The sequence below is a fragment of the Vespula vulgaris genome, chromosome 7 (assembly GCF_905475345.1).
Source record: "Vespula vulgaris chromosome 7, iyVesVulg1.1, whole genome shotgun sequence".
Taxonomy (NCBI): domain Eukaryota; kingdom Metazoa; phylum Arthropoda; class Insecta; order Hymenoptera; family Vespidae; genus Vespula; species Vespula vulgaris.
In genome coordinates, this window is record NC_066592.1 from 6533816 (window position 1) to 6553883 (window position 20068).

The following is a 20068-nucleotide window of genomic DNA, read 5'->3' on the forward strand; positions in this document are numbered from 1 at the left end:
TTTAAAAGCGGCCGCGTAACGACGTAGATATAATAATACGTATTTTAATCGGACGCCGACTTTTTCCTTCTCATCTTTTTCGAGGGAGGACGAACTTGCTATATCGGAGTTTACAAAGAGGTGGTGGTGGTGTTTGTAGCGCTCGTTGAACGCGCGTCGTCTTATATATTTCGCCTGTTCAACGCACAAAGAGCGAACGTAGTGCGAGATAATAGAGCTCGTAAAGTGAATCCACGGCCAAAAAGCATTTGCTTCTACTTCGAGGCATACGAGAGAGAGAGAAATAGAGACCTTTTAGGAGAAACTAGAACGCGGTTGCGAAGTTTACCGATCAAACTATTCAATCAGCTCCCTCGGTATTCTTGCAAGAAGTTCGATATAACGTACCAAATGCATTCTACAATGTTAGATTGACGTTAGCCAGAGAGATATTCGCTGAGATTGAGAAAATTGAAATTAAATTTAAGAAGAAAGGATACAAGAAGACGAAAAGCTCGCCCAGTATATATATATATATATAATATACATATATACACACACACTATCTTTTTCGAGTTTTTCTATTTCTTTTTTTCTCTTCCTATCACGGAAGGAAAAAGACAATTTTGAAAGAGGAAGTAGCTGCGTCCATGTAACATATTCCGAGCAAATGCCGGCGTATGTTATAGAAAGAGAGAAAGAAAGAGAGAAAGAGATAAAAATCTAGTAGATTTCCTTTTTCCAGCTCTACACAAATTTGCTATATGTATCTCTGGGAATAGATTAGATTTCTTACCTTTGCATTCGAGAGTGCGGAGACGTCATTCGTGTCGTTCGAGAACGCCTAATAAGAATGGGGAACCATACGATTCCATCGTATCGTCTCTAAAAGAAATTTATGTGAATTAAAGTGAATCATATAAAGTGAGGAAGAAAGATAAAGAAACAAAATACAGTATAGTAAAGAAAGAGAGAGAGCGAGAGAGAGCGAGAGAGAGAGAGATCTCGAAGACGTTGACCCTCTACAAAGTAAGAGGAGTGCGAGCTTGGTGAAGTCGGTCCTGAATGTTTTGACGCTGAGTGGCGCTAGGGTGCCGAGGTGGGGGGCACGTGGTCTTGCTGCCTGCCGTGCGCCGGCGGCAGCGGGGGTGGGGGTGGCGGTACTGTCTCGGGGGCCACCCCCCAGGCCAAGAAAGGTGCCGTTCCAGCGCTTAAGCATCACCAACAACATCATCATCAGCTGCAGCAGCAGCAACATCAGTATCAACAACATCAACACTCTCAGCAACATCAACAGAAACAGCAACAGCAACAATATCACCGACAAGATTCCGAATCCGATAAGAAATCCGATAAGAAATCATCCCAGCAACAAAAAAGTCTGGATCAACAAAAACAAACAGCTACCACGGTGGATTCGAAGGACCGTGCACCACTCGGTGGACTCGATGAGGATCTCGACGATCTCGACGATGAAGAAGAAAAGGAATGCGAGCTGAGAACCGAGGAGGAAGAGTTTGGAAAAGAAGGTGGAACTCAGCACAGACTGAGCCCAAGATTACACGATATCGAAGAAGAGGACGATGAGGAGTGTCGCAACACGCGCGAGAGGTCAGTCAATCAGAAATTAATTGATCGTTCCTAATTCCTTCAGATTAATTTCTATCTCATTCTTGTTTTTATATTCGTGATGATTTTTTTTGGCTACCAAAGGAGAGTTTTAATAATATGAAATGTCCTAAATGTAATAATATCGCTCGAAAATGTTTAATAAGAAAGAAACTATAGTACGATAATAGCATTGAATATTTTATTATTTCGACGAATGAAATCAAAATCAAAAGATTTAGTTGATCTTGTTAAGAGATTAATTCACTTGATCGAATCTCCAAATTTCGTCGTTTCTACGAGAGTCGCACGAATTTTCCATTTCTCATATAGAAATCTTTGATACTTCAAGATGGTTGTTAACTTGTTCATTGCTGTCAAACTTTACTTTTTGATTATCGGGTGACTATGTGCCAGTTTTGTTCGTCCTTCATTCGTAACGTCTTCTCTGTCTTCTTATATCATTTTGATTTGATATCGAGTAACATTTCAACGAAAGTTTGAAAGCTCGAGAAAGATTTTCCGATCGACTGGTATATCTTCTGTTGAAGTTTCTTTACTCTTAAACTATTTTCGATCTTTTTAACGTATTCTTTTCCCCTTTATTTTGTCTTACTTTTCATTTTTTTTTTTTTTACTTTTATTTTTTCTTATGCGTTATTAAAATCCTTTCGAAACTTTTTGATATCTCAAAGAGCTGTTAATAGAAGGAAGCATATTCTCTATTTTCTTTGCATTAAAGTTCAATAAAACCATTATTATTGAATTAATGGTTGCGTATTTTAAGCAGCAACATCGTAGTTAACTTTTCAGATCGGTAAACTTTCCCGAGATAACTTTTACTTTTTTCTCTTTCTCTCTCTTTCTCTCTTTCTTTTTTTGTCTTTTTTCATTCTTTCACGTTGAAAACACTCTAGAGTTTTTTTCTGGAATGCGGAAATAAATGGACAGAAATCAGAAACGATGTAGTTAACGATCTCACGAAAAAGGAAAATCGCGTTCTTCGTCGAAACGTTCTTGAAATAAATCGTTCGAGTCGAATATCTTTCGGGTTAGCTTTTCTCGATGGATGAGTCCTTTCTTTTTCCTTTTTATTTTTCTTTCTTTTTTTTTGGAAGAGGAGCAATAAACCCGCCGCCAGAAAGCTACTTCGTTCGCTTGTTTTCTCTTTCATTCGGGATTGCTAGTGCGGTTGGGAGATGGTTGGAAAATGGGTAAAGTAACGGACCGCGTCAAATTACGAAAAGGGATTGCAGGATTTGAAGATAAGAAGGGACGTGTGTTGATCGAATGGAAGGAAAAGATGGATGAACCATATATATATATATATATACACACATATATATGTATATATATATATTTATAGTTGAAGTTAGAACGTGTCGTAAAAAGTCAACGAAGCCTGTGCATAATACGTAGCATCATTTGACAATATCGAAAGATTCGTGAAACTACGATGAAATCGATGGTATGATAGTATCGGCTCTTTCCTGAAAAATCGAATAGCTTCCTTTCTTTCAAACCTCCGGAAATTCGTCTGAACGAGCTTTGAATAGGTGACATCAACTATATGTACGAAGAAGGAAGATAAGATCGATCGATAAAATTCTTTTACTTACATGTCCAAAAGAAATCTGACAAATCTTCACTGTTATTCCACGTCAATTTACGTCCGGATATTGTCAGAGCTCCGTCAAGGAGGGTAGGTGAGGGATAAAAGGAGGAAGAGGTGGAGGAGGAGGAGGAGGAGGAGGAGGAGGAGGAGGAGGAAGATGACACATTTGTTAAAGATTGGATGCGTGGGACTAATAACGGCACGGTAATTGCATGGAAGTCACAAGTTAGGAAGGACTTAGTACTTAATAGAAATTCTAAGACGAATGAACAATGAACTGAGACATTCTAAGATTGTCTTTAGTATGAAACATGTAACTTGTTAAAAATTAATATTGCCGTTGATTAATCGACAATTTCAAGATTTGAAATAATTCATTCTCTGTCTCTTTCTCTTCCTCTCTTTCTCTTTTTGTCTTTTAAAGCAGTTACATACAAGTATCAATATGCAAATTCACTTCCAAAGTATATATAAACCATAATGGGATATTTGAACTAATTAATTTCCTTTCAATGAATATTAACTTTCTCTCTCTCTCTCTCTCTCCCTCCCTGATTTTTTTCTCTCTAACTTTACAGCATTATAATAATCCTAGTTAATGGAACGTTCGACAAAGTGAATATATATATTTTATATATGTATATATCTCGCGAGGAATATATGGGTGCGTACAGGATCACATCAGCTTTGTAGGAAATAGCTTCGGTTCAATATTGCTTGTTTAGTCCTGATTGAAAGATTCCTCTTCTAGATCGCAACGAGCAGACGTTAATGGCGAACGGACATCGGTTTTGTGCTAATGGTTATCGCTTGGAGCGATTGATGAAATGAGCTTCGACTGCTGAAATCGGCTTCTCTTCCTCTCCCTCTCTCTCTCTCTCTCTCTCTCTCTCTTTGATTTTCTCTCGCGCACGGCAATCCTCTCTCTCACTTTTGTATTATTATTGGAAGTTAAACTTCATAAAGAGATATTATTAACAGAGACTCGAAAATACACGTTTTCACGATATGCATACACCTACTCCAATCATAATGTTAATACTCTAGGATTAACCCCCATAATACTTTGAACTTATGCACTCATATGTGTATTTTAAAATTCACATTTTACTTTTATTTCTGTTTTTCTCATTTTATTTGTTTCTTTTCTCTTTAACCACAAAATTAATTATTAGCTCAAGAAGATGAAGCTAATGTTTGCTAAATATTGCGCAATTTGTGCGATGTAATTATACTTATAGTTTGATATTATATAATTTTTGTATGAACATAAAGAAAACTTTAGTACTTTAGTAACAATGGTTGAAACTTTTTTATTTGTCATTTATTCTTAACTTTTGTTCAGCTTTATCAAGAGACACGAAAGACTTTTTAAAGCACTGACAATGTCCACTCAAAGAAGTAAAAAATGCTGTGACATTTGCCATATCGCCCAGTATTCTGTGTGTGTGTGTGTTTGTGTGTGTTAGAAAAAAGAGAGAGAGAGAGAGAGAGAGAGTACATACCTGCAAGTAAGACGGAAATTCATTGTAACTTTAGACAGGAATATTCTACTTCCGTAAGACTCGCGACGTATACTCTAGTCGTATATACATGGAACAGATGCACCTACACACACACACACACACGCATACGCATACGGAAATTAGCATGATAATACGCGCGAAATTCAGATTTAACGTAACATTCCCTGACACTATTATTGGACGTCTTTTATAAATGTAACATTGACAAGATTAAAATCTTTCAATTCGTGCAAAGAAGAAAAATACATGCGCTCGTGCGCGTGTGTAGATTTTGCATAAAAAAGTATTAACTTATATATGTTGAAAAATTATTGATTTAGACGATATTTTGCAATTGAGGCTTATCGTAGTAAGGATTTTTTTTTTATTTCATACACTGGTGATTATGAAATAAATCTAAATATTATTTAAATATTTTAAATAAACAAAATAAATTGTATATAATTATAATAAAAATTTTAATGATCTCATCATAATTCTGTTCTTATATATATATATTTAAAAGAAGAATAAGTTAAAAGAAAAAAAATCGATTTTATTATAACAATATTATTGCATTATTTAAATAAATAAAGAATAAATTACACTTGAAAATGCTCTTTGTTTCAAGTCTCTACGACTTTTCGTTCCGAAGATATCGGCTTCGAAAGATTTTCATTCATAATTTCGTATAGTACAGCTGATCGTAGTAAAAGTAGTAAGCGTGCGTAATTTCTTAGAATTTATATAGGTCAGTGTGTCACTGGGCTAATTTGAATGAAATTATATAGGTCAGTGTGTCATCGTAAACGTCTTTCCTTTATATAGGAATATCTCCGGAACTAAAAGTCGTAGAGACTTGAATCAAATACCATTTTAAAGAGCAAAATTTTCTCTATTTTTCTATGATATTGTTAATAATTAATTAACAATTTGTTATAAACAATTTTTATAAACAAATTCTTATAAATTACATGCGTCTTATTTTGCAAAAATAGTTAGTTTTATAATTCGAACTATGGCCGTTTTATAAAATTACATAAATTAATAAATAATTGATAAACAAATTATTTTTTTATTATTAATAGTTTAGTTTTTTACATTATTGATAGTCATGTTTTTCATTGCTCGGGAATATCTTTAAGATTACAAATTCATAGAGACGAATCAAATACCATTTTACAGGGCAGAATTTTCTCTGTTTTTCTATGATATTGTTAATAATTAATTAACAATTTGTTATAAACAATTTTTATAAACAAATTCTTATAAATTAAATTCGTCTTATTTTGGCAAAATAGAACTTCGGACTACGACTGATTTATAAGATTACATAAATTAATAAATAATTAATAAACAAATTACTTTTTTATTATTAATAGTTTAGTTTTTTACATTATTAATAGTCATGTTTTTCATTACTCGGGAATATCTTCAAGATTACAAATTCATAGAGAGGAATCAAATACCATTTTACAGAGCAGAATTTTCTTTATTTTTCTATATTGTTAATAATTAATTAACAATTTGTTATAAACAATTTTTATAAACAAATTCTTATAAATTAAATTCGTCTTATTTTGGCAAAATAGAACTTCGGATTACGACTGATTTATAAAATTACATAAATGAATAAACAATTACTAAAAAAAAAAAGTATTTTGTTATCATATTATTTTATTACATTATTATATTATGCAGTTAAAAATATATGATTTGATATAAGAAAACACAGTTCTCTTTCAAATGTCCTTCGCGCGTCCATCTACAAATAAATTTATTACTACTATATTATGATCTCCTCCGTAATATACGACATTTGTAAGCGAAGTTTTTCCATATTTCTAAAAAGAACAGAGATATTCAAGATGATAAAAATTATTGCCCCATCCTATATATTTGCAGCTTGACATACGCATATATACATTTATATAAACCATCTTAGTGTTTATACATGTACATGTACATATGGTGTCCATATATATATGTACAGATGAAAATTCGTCGAGTTTATGAAAGATATTGAATCTATTAATATCGTAAACTAAATATTACTTTCTGCTTGATGTTATATGATTATACTATCGAGAGGATCGGAGACGAGAAATTAGTTGTTTTATTCGAAGAAGAGAACTTTAATTTTTATGCTTTAACGTAAAAAGTATGGTGGAAATAACAGGTGGTTGTTCGTAAGACAAAAACTACGAGATAGAGATAGAGATAGAGATAGAAAAAGAGAGAGAGAGAGAGAGAAAAGTGAGATAAAAAACGAAAGGTAAAATATGTTTAACTTTACATAAGGTCACATTCGCGATAACAGCGTAATTTCAATGGGTGCTTCTTTAGCAACGTAATCTAAATTGAAGGTTATATAGATTATGAATGAGCCGAGTCGAAGGAAAAAAACGTTCTTTTTTTTGTCCAAAGTATCTCTCACATCATAAAGCACGAAGCATTCATTTGTATTCACATGCATAGTTAGTAGAAAATCTAATTTATGCTGCAAAAGTAACTCTTTCGTTAGCTACCATCTCTACGTTACATATATTTTTTTTTCTTTCTTTTTTTTATAAATAGTTGCTTCTCTCTTTTTCTCTTTTTCTCGTCGTCGATTTAATACGTTTCATCTTTCATCTTTGAATTTAACTTTTTCACCTTTAACTTGGACTTTCCGCTTTATACTTCGTTATCTTTGAAATTACATTGAACCTTGAAGATCACGGTTTTTGTAAATAAGATCAAAATCAAAACTCGACGACTTGCCGGTATCGAATTAATTCGAAAAGGTCGACCCTCTCGGTAAGTTGGATATTAATTTTAGTTAGGTGTGACTTTTTTTCCTTTCTCAACGAAAAGGTCAAAAGTCAAGAAAAAAATTATTTTTCCCCATTGGATTTCTACACAAAAAAAGAAATGGTTCTTGTTACTTATCCCCGCGATGTATTTGCTTCAGTCGTATTTCGTTTCGGTCAAAGAACTTCTAACTATTTCTCTCTCTCTCTCTCTCTTTCTCTCTGCCTCTTTTCTAGAACTTACGTAAGTAGAAACTATTTTAACTTGTAATAATGTCGGACAGAGATATTTCGAGAAATATGCAAGAAGAGCTAGAATAGTTCTATGAGAAAATTTTTTTGTAGATGATTAAATGCGTAGGATTATATATGACATTTGATATATACTTACATAAAATACGATATGTATGTCTGAATAGAAAAAAAGAAAAAAGGAAAAAAAGAGGATTCGATTATTCTTGTTTATCCGTATCGAAAGTTTTACGAGATTGTATCGACGAGATGAATCGAATTGACAGTAAATACTCGTTATATAGAGAAATAGAGTAATATGGTTTTTATGGATTCCTATAAAAGTTTATTGCTACAAACGCATGAAATTTAGCATTCTAGCAAACAGAAGTTTTTCATTGAAATTGTACATATGTATGTATGTATCATTTGTGTAACATATACATGTATCAGTATGTAATTAAGCTATACGTTCCGACAGAAGCTTTTTCGTTGTACGAAAACAAATTGTAACTAATCAACCGACTGACGGCTTTTGTGGAGATAAGATATGTTTCTATTTTCGCTAGTTTAACGTTTAATTGGTGTAGCGTTTCCCGACGGAACAATTTGTCTCTTTATTTTATAGTGCTTCTGATTAAGTTAACATAGAAACTACGGAAAGCTTATAAATTGAATCGTTTCGGAAGGTTTGTTGATTTATTGCAACAATTTTTGACGTCGTTGTTTCTATCTTATTTTATTTCATTTTATTTTATTATATTTTATTTTATTTTATTTTATTTTTTAACAATTCAGTATATAGTCGTTTGTAATTTGAAGCGATGTATAAAAAAATCGATGGATAAACCTGGAAATAACAAGTCGTTAATCTCATTGTTAACAACGTATTGAAATATTGAAATATTATCCGCTCGTTCTCTCTATTTAATTAATACGATAAAATTCGTAATTACCACATAAAATCAATGGAAAAGTAGCTTGTATAAATTTCATAACGATGTATAATTTATGATCGATCTCGCTAACGTATTAAACTAAATTTACTTTAAATTATGCGACACAATTGGTATTCTATTTGCAGTTACTATTTGCTTTGTTACGTCGAATAGGAGTCATGCATAGGCATACGTCGTGATTACGCATATTGGCTTGTACGCATTTACATTATTCTCGTGTGCTTAGATGAATATCGAGAACGTCCACAGGAATAAGTAAGATTAAAATTCCAATGATATATTGAAATATAATAGAGATCTATTATAGATTTACATACATTTCATTCGTACGCGATCGCGTTTCAAAATTAGCTTACGTTTAATATGCAAATTCTCGACTTGATCGTTTCTAGATAAAAAGCATGATTTTCATTTCTTCAAAAGTATTTCAAGTATATTAGATACGTAACTTCTATCAAGTTCCGTAATTGAGAAGAATATTTTATGAAGAAAATTATAGGAAAATGCCAATAATATCTCATAGATCGATATTTGTCGAGCTTTTATGAACACTTTAAGATTGTTCACCACTATTTGCTAGCAGTACATTCGACTTCAGCGACAGATATGAACAAAATATGAACTATAAACGTAATGGGAGAAACATTATCCGTATCATGTGGCTATTGTATCGATATATAAGCTTGTATAATTTATATCACTCTCATTCGTAACCAAAATAATCGAGTTAGTATATCGTAGAGGAATAGTTGTATGTAATACAAATTGTAGTACGATTTGATAATAGAAAAATTTGTTTAAGAAGTTTTATTTTTATGCATAAATTCTCGTCGATTTTTAACACAGTTTTTTTTTTCTTATAATAAAAAATAAAGCTTTTCCAACAGTTGGAAACAGTCGTGTTCTCGTTTGAACTTTCATCTTTTAAAGCGAGACCTTCTTCATCAAAATCGTTCGATACTTGCGTCACTGCTCGTTGTTGGCATAAAGCATTATGAAACTGGAGATGGTGGACAGTTTTGAATAATCGAAAGTTCGATTTTAACCAAACTATTCACATAATATCGTGCATATTTTACGTACGTTTTTCAAACTTTGATCGTAGCTTTTTATATACAAAATACAGTGTGATTTGCTCCACGAATATTATTTTTTAGGAATATTCATAAACTTTTCCTTCACGAAGGAACGATCTAATAATTTTTACGATCTTCCGGATATACCTTTTAATATCTATCTAAATGATGTAAATACAAAGTGAACGACGATCTTTCAGATAGTTATTGTTTTGTTATTGTTACTCGGATAAAGAGAAAAATGAATGAAATTTCATAGTAGAAACAAAGTAGGTTATAACGTGCTCAAATCAAATTGCGTTTGGGACGATTGAAAAATTGAATATTCCTATCGTGTATGGGTATCGACCCTTCTCTAGAAAGAGGGAAGATAGATAGATAGATGGATAGAGATATAGATAGAGAGAGAAAGAGAGAGACACGTAGAATATACGTAAAAGGACTTCTTAGTCAGACGAAGAAGAAAAAGTATGCCCTACGGTGTATTCTTTATTTCAGTCGCATTTTTATTTGTCATGTGGATATATACACAAAATTTTATATTTTCTTTTTCATATTCCTTTTTCGTAGATATACACGATCGACGTTATCTCTCGTATAAGATTTTTTCGAACGATTCAAAAGGGATTTAGATAAAAAAAAGAAAGAGAGAGAGAGAGAAATAGATCGATTTTATGCAAAATATAAAATATTTCTCGATTTTGTTGTAACATTGACTTTAGATGGGAATGAAAATGGATAGGTATGATGTTATCTTGCTTCTAAGTTGAATTTGTTTGGAAGGAGGAACTAGTGTATTCTCAGATGGAAGGAGATAAAACGAAAACGTAATTATCGAGGAGAGAGAGAGAGAGAGAGAAGGAGTACGTAACGTCTCCTTCTTTTCTTGTTATTCGTTTGTAAGCACTGCACAGGGTATTTCTAGTCTCGAAAGATATTTTCTTCGATGCTTCTGCAACATCTTCTCTCTCTCGTAAATACTACCAGAAGTGAACATGAGCAAGAAAGAGAGGGAGGGAGACAGAGAGACAGTGGTGTGTGTATGTGTGTGTACGTGTGTTTAACATCACATTGCATCGTTTTATTGAATCTACGCGTTATTCATAGACATAGGTAGTTAGCTTCTACGTGTTAGATTCCAGCAAATAAAGAAGTGTTTGAATGGATCTTTTCGTGGATGTTAAGTTAACGCTATTGGAAGGCGAATTTGTACCATCCCATCTTGGCCATTACACGGATCGTTAAATTCTTTTCATTGCGAATAGTTGAAGGAAAAGATGTGTACCAAAGGAGTGTGAACTTTTTAACGAGTCTTATAGACCTCTAGGAACTTGCTGAAAGATTTTATTACGACATCACATCTTTCTTTCAATAACGATATTATTAATAATAATAATAATAAAAATAAGATAGGCATTATAAATATATAATAAGGCATTATAAAATTAATCGAGAGTATATGTATTTTAATAGGGGGGGGGGGATAAAAAAAAAGACAAAACAAACCGTTCTTACAACAACGGATAAAGAATAAATTTTCGACAAATTCTTCGGATCTGATGTATCTCGATTATCTGTATTATTAATAAAAAAAAAATCCTTTATAGACCATGATTTAATCTAATACGAAAAAAAAAAAAAACATTCAGGAAAGAAACAAATTCGACGATGGACAAAGGACACTCTCCTTTCCGGGTATTTTGAAAATTTGGTAGCCAAGAAAATCGACGAATGGGATTGCTTAAACGTGGAACACGTTCCTTTCTTTTTCTTTCTATTCTTTTCTTTCGGGGTTCTTCCTCTTTCGTGACAGTTGGTTTTACAGGCCATACCAGAAGAAATCACCGACGCCGAGTGGCGGCGGAGGTGGTGGTAGCAGAACGGGTTGGCGTTCTCGCAGGAGCGTCACTACAGCGGGTGCCCCAGGGCACCAGCACCACGTGATTGCCACTGCTGCTGCAACGGCGCAAGCTAGGATGCAGGCCGAACAGGGGAGTATCGGCGAGCTCAGGGGTTACCACAATCTGCGATCGCGCAGACATACTTTGGCGAACGTACGGTGAGTCGAAGATATCTTACTCCTTATCGAAGGAGGATGGAAGAGAAAAAAGAGAACAATTTCTCTATTTTATGTACGTCATCTATCATCTTTTGAGCAGGGGGTTGATAGTGAAAAGGAGGGGACAAGTAATGGGATGATCTCGTTCTTCTCGTTTAGAACTTTATTATCCTTTATTCAGACATGGATTTTTCTCGAACCAAATGTAAATCCTTGAAAGAATTTCCTGTTCAATTTTCCGCACATGATGCATTATTGTTATTGTTATTGTTGTTGTTATGTAGATTATTCTTTCTCTATAATCATAATTTTAAAGTAACTAACTTTCAGAATCTGTTTGATATTCTTCGTCTTATCTTTTCATTCTTTCTTTTCTTTTCTTTTCTTTCCTTTTCTTTTCTTTTCTCTTCATTTCATTTCATTTCATTTCATTTCATTTCATTTCATTTCATTTCTTTTTCTATGCTATTCTATTCTATTCTGTTCTGTTCTATTCTATTCTATTCTGTTCTATTCTATTTTATTCTATTCTATTCTATTCGTCTCCTTTAGGTCGTCAAATGAAATGCTTTCATTATTCGAATTCTTACGTCAAATAATGAATCGGTTTAATGCCTTCTTAAAGATCACATTACTCTTTCTTTCTTCTGTCGTTCGCTATAACGTGCATGGTTGGTTCATTGGACGATCTACCTTATTATATTATATAGTTAACGAAGCGTATTATCTGCCGAGATATTCTCAGGTAATATTTTATTATTTTTGGATCGTCGTAAGTCGCAAGTCATAATTCTTCGCAACCACAAATTTCTCGTTTCCACAATCGACCGCTCTGAGTTCTTTCTATTTTCGTACAAATGCAATCCGTGGAACAATCGAATTCCTTTGTATCCTTTATTTCTTTAGTTTTTGCCAAGTTACATTTTATCAATTTATCCTGATACATAGTTCTATCGACCTTTTTTTCGTCTTGTTTTCGTTCGCAGTTATTACGTATTTTAGGTTTGGGCATCTTCGCCAAACAAGATTGATCTTTTTTCTCGGATTTGTAAATCTTTTTCTTACTTTTGCTACTCGATGTCGAACAAGTACATATTCCTTGATCGCAAACTTGTTTAATGCCTTTAGAAACTTTAGGAGAAGTACAGGAAGTGCAAGTTTGTAATTTTTCTGTAATATTAGATTTCAATGTTTTATCTTTCAATGTCCTTTCGTCTTGCGTAGTTTGATCTACTTTTGGAACGTTCGTTTTCAAATTTTTCAAGAGCGAACGATTACAGTGTTTATCGGGCGTACGAGAAGAAATATTATCTTTTCCACAAACGCAACAATTGCATTTGTCTATTCCATTCAACTTTTTCTGACTGTAATTTATCGATCTGATTTCCTTTTCTTCTGTACTTAAATCAATTTTTAAAGATTTTAAAATGTTCGACAGTAAACGTTGTTTTTCACTTGAAATGAAATTGGGTGCCGTTGACGTTTGAGAACTTACATGGGAACAAGGAAACGCCGATTTATTTTTCGGTCTCTTTTGCCAATGCATTTTTCTCGATGATATTTCGGGATCGCTTATTTTTGTCGATTTTTGTTCCGTTGTTTTTATTTTCATAGTTTGAACGGTCCTGGTTTGAGTGGCTTTGTGAATGACCGTCTGAACGATTTCAGTCTTGTTGATAATAATTTGCATTGGCGGTAGCATCATTGGTGGCTGTAAAGAAATAATTTAAACATTAAACGATAAGTATAGCGTAGAAACTAAAGTTGAAAAAGTTGGAAATTAGTAATATCTATTTACCGGAATTTTCTCAGGTTTTTTACACACACAAGGTATCATCTCCTTCGCGACTATAACCTCCACCGGCGGTTCTTCCTTTATTTCTTCTATATCCGCCACAGCTAAATATGGGGTTGCCACAATTTTAGGATCGATCGGTACTTTAGGCTTTTCCTTGATTTCTTCTTTAACCTCAGGAGGTTCTACTGGTATTTCTTCTTTTATTTCTTCTACCTCTTCTATAGGTTTTACTTCTTCTATTTCTTCTACCTTCTCTAATATTTCTACTTCTATTTTTTTTACCACTTCCACTGATTCTATTTCTTCAGCTTCTTCTGGCTCTACTTCTGCCACTTCTTCAACTTCTTCTGGCTCTACTTCCGCCACTTCTTCAACTTCTTCTGGCTCTACTTCCGCCACTTCTTCAACTTCTTCTGGCTCTACTTCCGCCACTTCTTCAACTTCTTCTGGCTCTACTTCCGCCACTTCTTCAACTTCTTCTGGCTCTACTTCCGCCACTTCTTCAACTTCTTCTGGCTCTACTTCCGCCACTTCTTCTATTTCTTCTGGTTCTACTTCCTTTATTTCTTCCGGTTCTACTTCTGCTACTTCTTCTACTTCTACTTCTACTACTGCTTCTACTTCTTCTGGTTCCACTTCCGCTACTGCTTCTACTTCTTCTGGTTCTACTTCTGCTACTGCTTGTATTTCTTCTGGTTCTACTTCTGCTACTGCTTCTGCTTCTTCTGGTTCTAATTCTGCTACTGCTTCTGTTGGTTCTACTTCTTCTTCTTCTTCTTCTGTTTCTATTACTTCTTCTATTTCCGGTCCTTCTTTCGATATCGTTTCTAACACTTCCTCTTCCATTTCCTTTGGTTTATCTTCTACCAGGATTTCATCCGTTACTTCTATCTCTTCTACACTCTCTTCGTCGTATTTAAATGTTTTCGCGATTTTCTCTTCTAATGAGAACTCTTCTAACGTTTCCACATCGTCAAGTGTTTCTTTGGGAACTTCCTCCTCCTCCTCCTCCACTTCTATTTCCAACGAAGGTTCGATCATTTCTTTTTCGATCTCGGTTATAGGTAAAACTTCCGGTTGTAATTCCTCTTTTTCTACCTCAACAACGGTGCCTTCCGTTTCGTCTTCCGTCACTTTCTCTATTAAATTTTCGATAATTTCATCTTCAACATTAAGTTTTTCCTGGGTAGGAACTACTTGTTTAAGTTCGATTTCTTCGGTTATATCCTTGTCAATATCATCCGTAGATATTATATTTTCCTCCTTCTTCTCGTCGACTAATTTTTGAATAGGTAATATTATTTTTGTTTCATCTGCTATATCCTCTTTTTCTCTTATCTCTTCGTCTACCACAATATCTTTTTCAATATCATCTACCTTCGTTGGTGGAACCTTGTCATATTCTATTTCAGGTTCTTTAATTGGAACGTCAGCATCCTTTATTATCTCTTCCTTGGGTTTCTCAAAAGTAACAGTTGGTTCATCTAACTTAAGAGGTTCTACGATTAATTCAACTTTATCTTCGACCACAGCTTCCTTGTCAACTATCGTAGGTATTTCTTCTTTAGCTTCTTCGATCTTTTCTAAATTTGGCAAAATTTTTTCTTCTGGTATCATTTCAATTTCCTGTATTATCGGTTCTGCAGGTATTACATTCTCTTTCATTGGTTTTTTTCCGACTGCTTCCACTTCGATCATTAATTTTAATGTTATTTCAGAGGTCATTTTTTCGTCGATCTAATCACAAAGTTCAGTCATTATGTCGCAATCGATTAATTAATCAATGCATATATAACGAATCGTTATCAAATGTATTTACTTTGTTATTTTCAAATTTATATATTCTTTTTATTAAATTTTATCTTACCCCTGCGTACTTTCCAATCTCTTCGATCAAAGTATTTATATCGAGTTTTACGACGGAGCACGTAGAACATCTCTGAAAAATTGTTAAAAGTTTTAATCGTTTGACATTTGTTTAAAATTGAACAGAGTAGAAAGTTATACGAACTGATATGACCAAGCCAATCGATTCTACGGTATCGAACCATGATCGAAGTTTATCCAATGGTACATTGACACTGTCCTTATCGATTACAGCTTCAAGTATCGGTGTTCTAATTTTTCTTTCAATTTCTTCGGGTTGTCTTATATCTCCTTCGATTTCTTTGTCATCGATTGGTTCCAAGTCTTTTACTGCTTTTTTTGTATCGTCGATAGGAAGAACGGCTTTTTTAAAAACTATTGGAGAAAGGTCAGGTTCTTCGTCCATTTCAGGTCCCTGCCAATCTTCGTAGCATTCGTACTCTGGACTGCAGATACCGTAATCATCGTCGGCATATAATTCGTCTAGAGATCCCAGCATCGCCAAGTACTGGTGGATCGCATCTATTTTCTTCAGTTCAGTAGGTTCAGTTGGTTTCTCAATATCAATGCCCACATCTGGCTCCACAGGTTCACTTGGTTCCTCAGCATCGACAATCGCTTCTGCATCCTCTGGCTCTATAAGTGCGGTTGGTTCCTCAGCATCGACAATCGCTTCTTCATCCTCTGGCTCTATAAGTTCGGTTGGTTCCTCAGCATCGACAATCGCTTCTTCATCCTCTGGCTCTATAAGTTCGGTTGGTTCCTCAGCATCGACAATCGCTTCTTCATCCTCTGGCTCTATAAGTTCGGTTGGTTCCTCAGCATCGACAATCGCTTCTTCATCCTCTGGCTCTATAAGTTCGGTTGGTTTCTCAGCATCGATAATCTCTTCTTCACCCTCTGGTCTTACAATGCTCACTTCTTTATCCTCAACATCAACTTTCATAAGAATCTCCTTATCGAGAACGTCATTTTCTTTTTCAATGGCCTTGTCCGCGATTTTTGGCCTGATTCCAACCATTTTATCCGTAGTTTTTGCGAAATCGTCCTCGCTACCCGTAATCCTCTCGATTCTTTCCACGCTCACGTATTTCGTCAATTCGGCTTTGCATAGGGCCATCCTTGCCCTTAACTTTTCGAGTTCGTCCTCAAGTTCGGATATACGAGACGCCAACTGTTGATTCGTTTTGGTTTTCGCATCCAATTGTTCTTGCAAGGCGCTCAATGTATCAGCGGTGTCCCCTTCCATCTTCGACCACATTTCGTCGGCATGTTGAAGTGTTCTCATATAAGTTTCCTCTCGGCGTTCCAAATCGGCGATCTGCTTCTTCATCATCAATTCATTTTCAGCCAGTTGTCGAAGATGAGCCAAACACTCGACGTCACTTGCCTTGATCGAATCTACGCTGTTTACTCCGCGAAGCCATCTTTCGCGACACTGTATATCACCGCATTCGCCTATCGAAAGGAATTCTTAAGGTGATATCTTTCTATTTCTTATACACGCACACACACACTCTCTCTCTCTCTCTCTCTCTCTCTCTCACACTCACTCGCACATACATACGCACGCTCATTCTATCTAGTTTTCTTTCTCCCTACTCGATTTTTTTTTTTTTATTTATTTATTTTTTATTTCCTAATCTGATCACCTGACTCGCAGAAACCAGTTATATCCTCCTCGTTCACCTTCTTTAACGCCTCTTTCAATTTCTTCGCTTCGTTCGTCAAACGTTCGATCTTCTCCTTACGTTCCTTTTGAATTCTCTTAGCATCCTCTAACTTCTCCCTACGTTCTTTCAGCTTGACTTCCTTCTCCAACCATAGTAACCTGGCCTCATCGAGTCTCCTCTGAGCTGCCTTCCTCTCTGCTTCTATCTCACGTACCCGGCAATCATAATGTCGACTCGGTGTACTCGGACAATATACCTCACCAGCCGCTGGAGTTCGAAATTGTTTCTCCATAAGACGGTGGAGATTTGGTACTGGAGCACCCTGAGACATACGTTCCCATACGTTCCAGACCATAACAGCTGGCATCGAACATTCCAATACATCAAGACGCTGTCGAAGATTTCCTTCGCGTTTTTCTAACTCTTCCTTCTTCGATTCTCGTTTTCCCAAAATCTCACGAAATTTTCGATTGCTATGACCAATTCTTTTTTTCTCTTGTCTAGGTTTTTTCTTTTTATCTTCCTCCTCTTCCTCCTCTTTCTCTTCTTTCTCCTCCTCTTTTTCCTCCTTCTCTTCCTCCTCCTCCTTCTCCTTCTCCTCTTCCTCCTCCTCCTTTTCCTCCTCCTTCTCTTCCTTCTCCTCCTCCTCCTCCTCCTCCTCCTTCTCCTCCTCCCCTTCCTGTAATTCATCTTTGTCGTCGGGCAATTCACTTTCTTTTTCCAACGATACGTCCTCCACATTTTTCGGTGGTTCGGTTTCTTCATTATCGTCTATTTCTTCCTTATCATTATTTATTCTCTCTTCGTCTTCGTCAACGGTTAAATACGTTTCATCTTCGACCCTGACATCCTCTTCTTCGGGTTCTGGGAACAAACTCGCAACGTTCGACTGTTCATCTGCAAACGATTCTCCTTTATACGTAATTAAACTCTTACCTTCTTGGTCGATCTCGTCATCTTCCATTTCTTCGTTTATTTTTCTAATTCAAAAATCAAATTATCAGGATCGCTAAGCGCGTTGCCCTTTCCATTAAGGAGCACGTCAAATTTCATCGTTCCTTCTCAAACGTAAATTAATCGATGAAAGGTCGGCCCTGATTATACCCTATTAAATTATAATTTTTCGTTTCGTCGAAAAATATAATCGAGCGCATTATTTTTATGAAGAAAATCGTGTGAACGCGTTCGTCCTTCGATAATAATTTTTCGCCTCATCGATACAGTAGATATGTGATGTAGATATTGTTTAAGAAAATCACGGGATTCGTTCGCGTGATTCTTCTCAGCTGGAATTTGGTTTGGCCAAAGTCTTTTGAAAACTATCTCGAATTTTGCGATATATCGAACGATGCTCTTTCGAGTTCGATGACATGATGTTACTAGCTTCTCTCGAAGCAATAGTCATTTCCTATTTCTCTTTTTCTTTATTTTCATCTCTTTTTTCTTCTTTCTTTTTTTTTCTTTTTCTTTTTAAGATCGTGAAAAAAACCGCGCGTATGAACGATCTTTTAATGTTTCAGGATAATATATTTACTATCAACATTAGAAGATCTATGTATGTTTCTATGTACTTATACGTGCCATGATAAAAACATCTGTAAATTTAACGAAAAATCTCCTGGCTCCTTAAACAGAAGCTTTTCAAATATGAGTTTCTCGTTTATTTTCTATTTTAATCGTTCTGTAGACAATGGAAGAAAATATAGGAGAATTTTCGTGGATCATTTTCGATAAAATTAGATGCAGTAAAATTAGAGGAAAGGGGAAAGGTACGATCAAAGTAGTTTTTTGCGAGAAAAAATTCCTACATGTCCGAAGGCTATCGTCTTTTGTATTTATATTTATTTTTTGCTTTCTCTCTCTTTCTCCCTCTCTCTTTATCTCTCTCCCTCTCTCTTTCTCTGTACGTCTTCCTGTCTCTTTTATATACGCTTTTTCTCCATTCGAAATTAGAACGAAATGTATACAAGTGTCTCTCGCACGGTTTACGTTCAAAGAATTAGAAAAGAGAAAAAGTGAGAAAAGACTTGGAGTTTGTAATTAAATCGACGTTACCAGATAGTATGAGAAAAGGGAAATTAATATATGCGAGATAAACAAATATTGTTTCGTACGTGTGTTTGCTCAATAAAAGCTTCCCGTTTTTTTTTTGTTTTTATTTTTTTTTTTTTGGACCATGTGATCACAAATTCTTTCCTTTTCTCTTTTTGTAATAGATATCTCGCGAATAGATCTCATCGTTAATTTTATTTTCTTTCTCGTTTTTATCGCACGTTTCGTTTAATTATTTTTACATCATTATTATTAATCGTTTAATAAAACATCGAGGTATTGGATTATCTTTGAAATTTCCGAGAAGTTGATATTTAAAAAAAGTTTTTCGTTCGTCGATCAAAACGTGACTACATTTCCGTTGTAATAATTTTTTTTTCGAAATATTAACTTACACTTATATTTTCTTTTCTTTTCATTCTTTGCATTTGTCGAAATCAAAGAAGAGATATTTCGAATGTTTTAATTAAATGAGAGCATTCTGTATGTATTAATTGATATATACCACGTATAACGTTTAACGTTTAACGGATAAATTATCGAATGAAATATCGATTGCTACACCCATCTCCATTGGAGCTTACCGATAGATTGGACTTTAATGTAAATTTATTTTTCGATTACACTCAGAGTTCGGTCGACATTACCACGAAAATAAAGGTAGAAGAGATTTATATGCCGCGTTCATACGCATGGTTAAGAGGAAATGGTAATTTTAACTTGAAATACTTCTCGCTCACTTGAAAGCGAACGTTTCGCTGTTCACGCGCAGATTAACGAGATGAAAGTTTCTTTTTTTTATTTCCTTCCTTTTTTTCATTTTTTTTCCCTTTCCTTTCTTTCTTTTTTTCATTA

General features: G+C 34.7%; 1 protein-coding gene across 1 annotated transcript; it reads right to left on the reverse strand.

Moving 5' to 3' along the window:
- Nucleotides 1-15480: 15480 nt before the first annotated feature.
- LOC127065262 (myb-like protein X) lies at nucleotides 15481-18125 on the reverse strand. Its single transcript, XM_050997355.1, has 3 exons — nucleotides 17156-18125; nucleotides 15634-16946; nucleotides 15481-15561 (listed from the first exon to the last, which is right to left on the reverse strand). Exons 1-3 carry the CDS (start codon nucleotides 18123-18125, stop codon nucleotides 15481-15483), a joined length of 2364 nt encoding a protein of 787 aa, XP_050853312.1.
- Nucleotides 18126-20068: the final 1943 nt, after the last annotated feature.

Coding starts and splice junctions, on each gene's coding strand:
- LOC127065262 (XM_050997355.1), bottom strand. CDS start 18,125: ATGGAAGATGACGAGATCGACCAAGAAGGTAAGAGTTTAATTACGTAT. Junction 16,947..17,155: donor GAACGAGGAGGATATAACTG/GTTTCTGCGAGT, acceptor TCCTTTCGATAG/GCGAATGCGGTGATATACAG. Junction 15,562..15,633: donor CGATTGGCTTGGTCATATCA/GTTCGTATAACT, acceptor ACAATTTTTCAG/AGATGTTCTACGTGCTCCGT.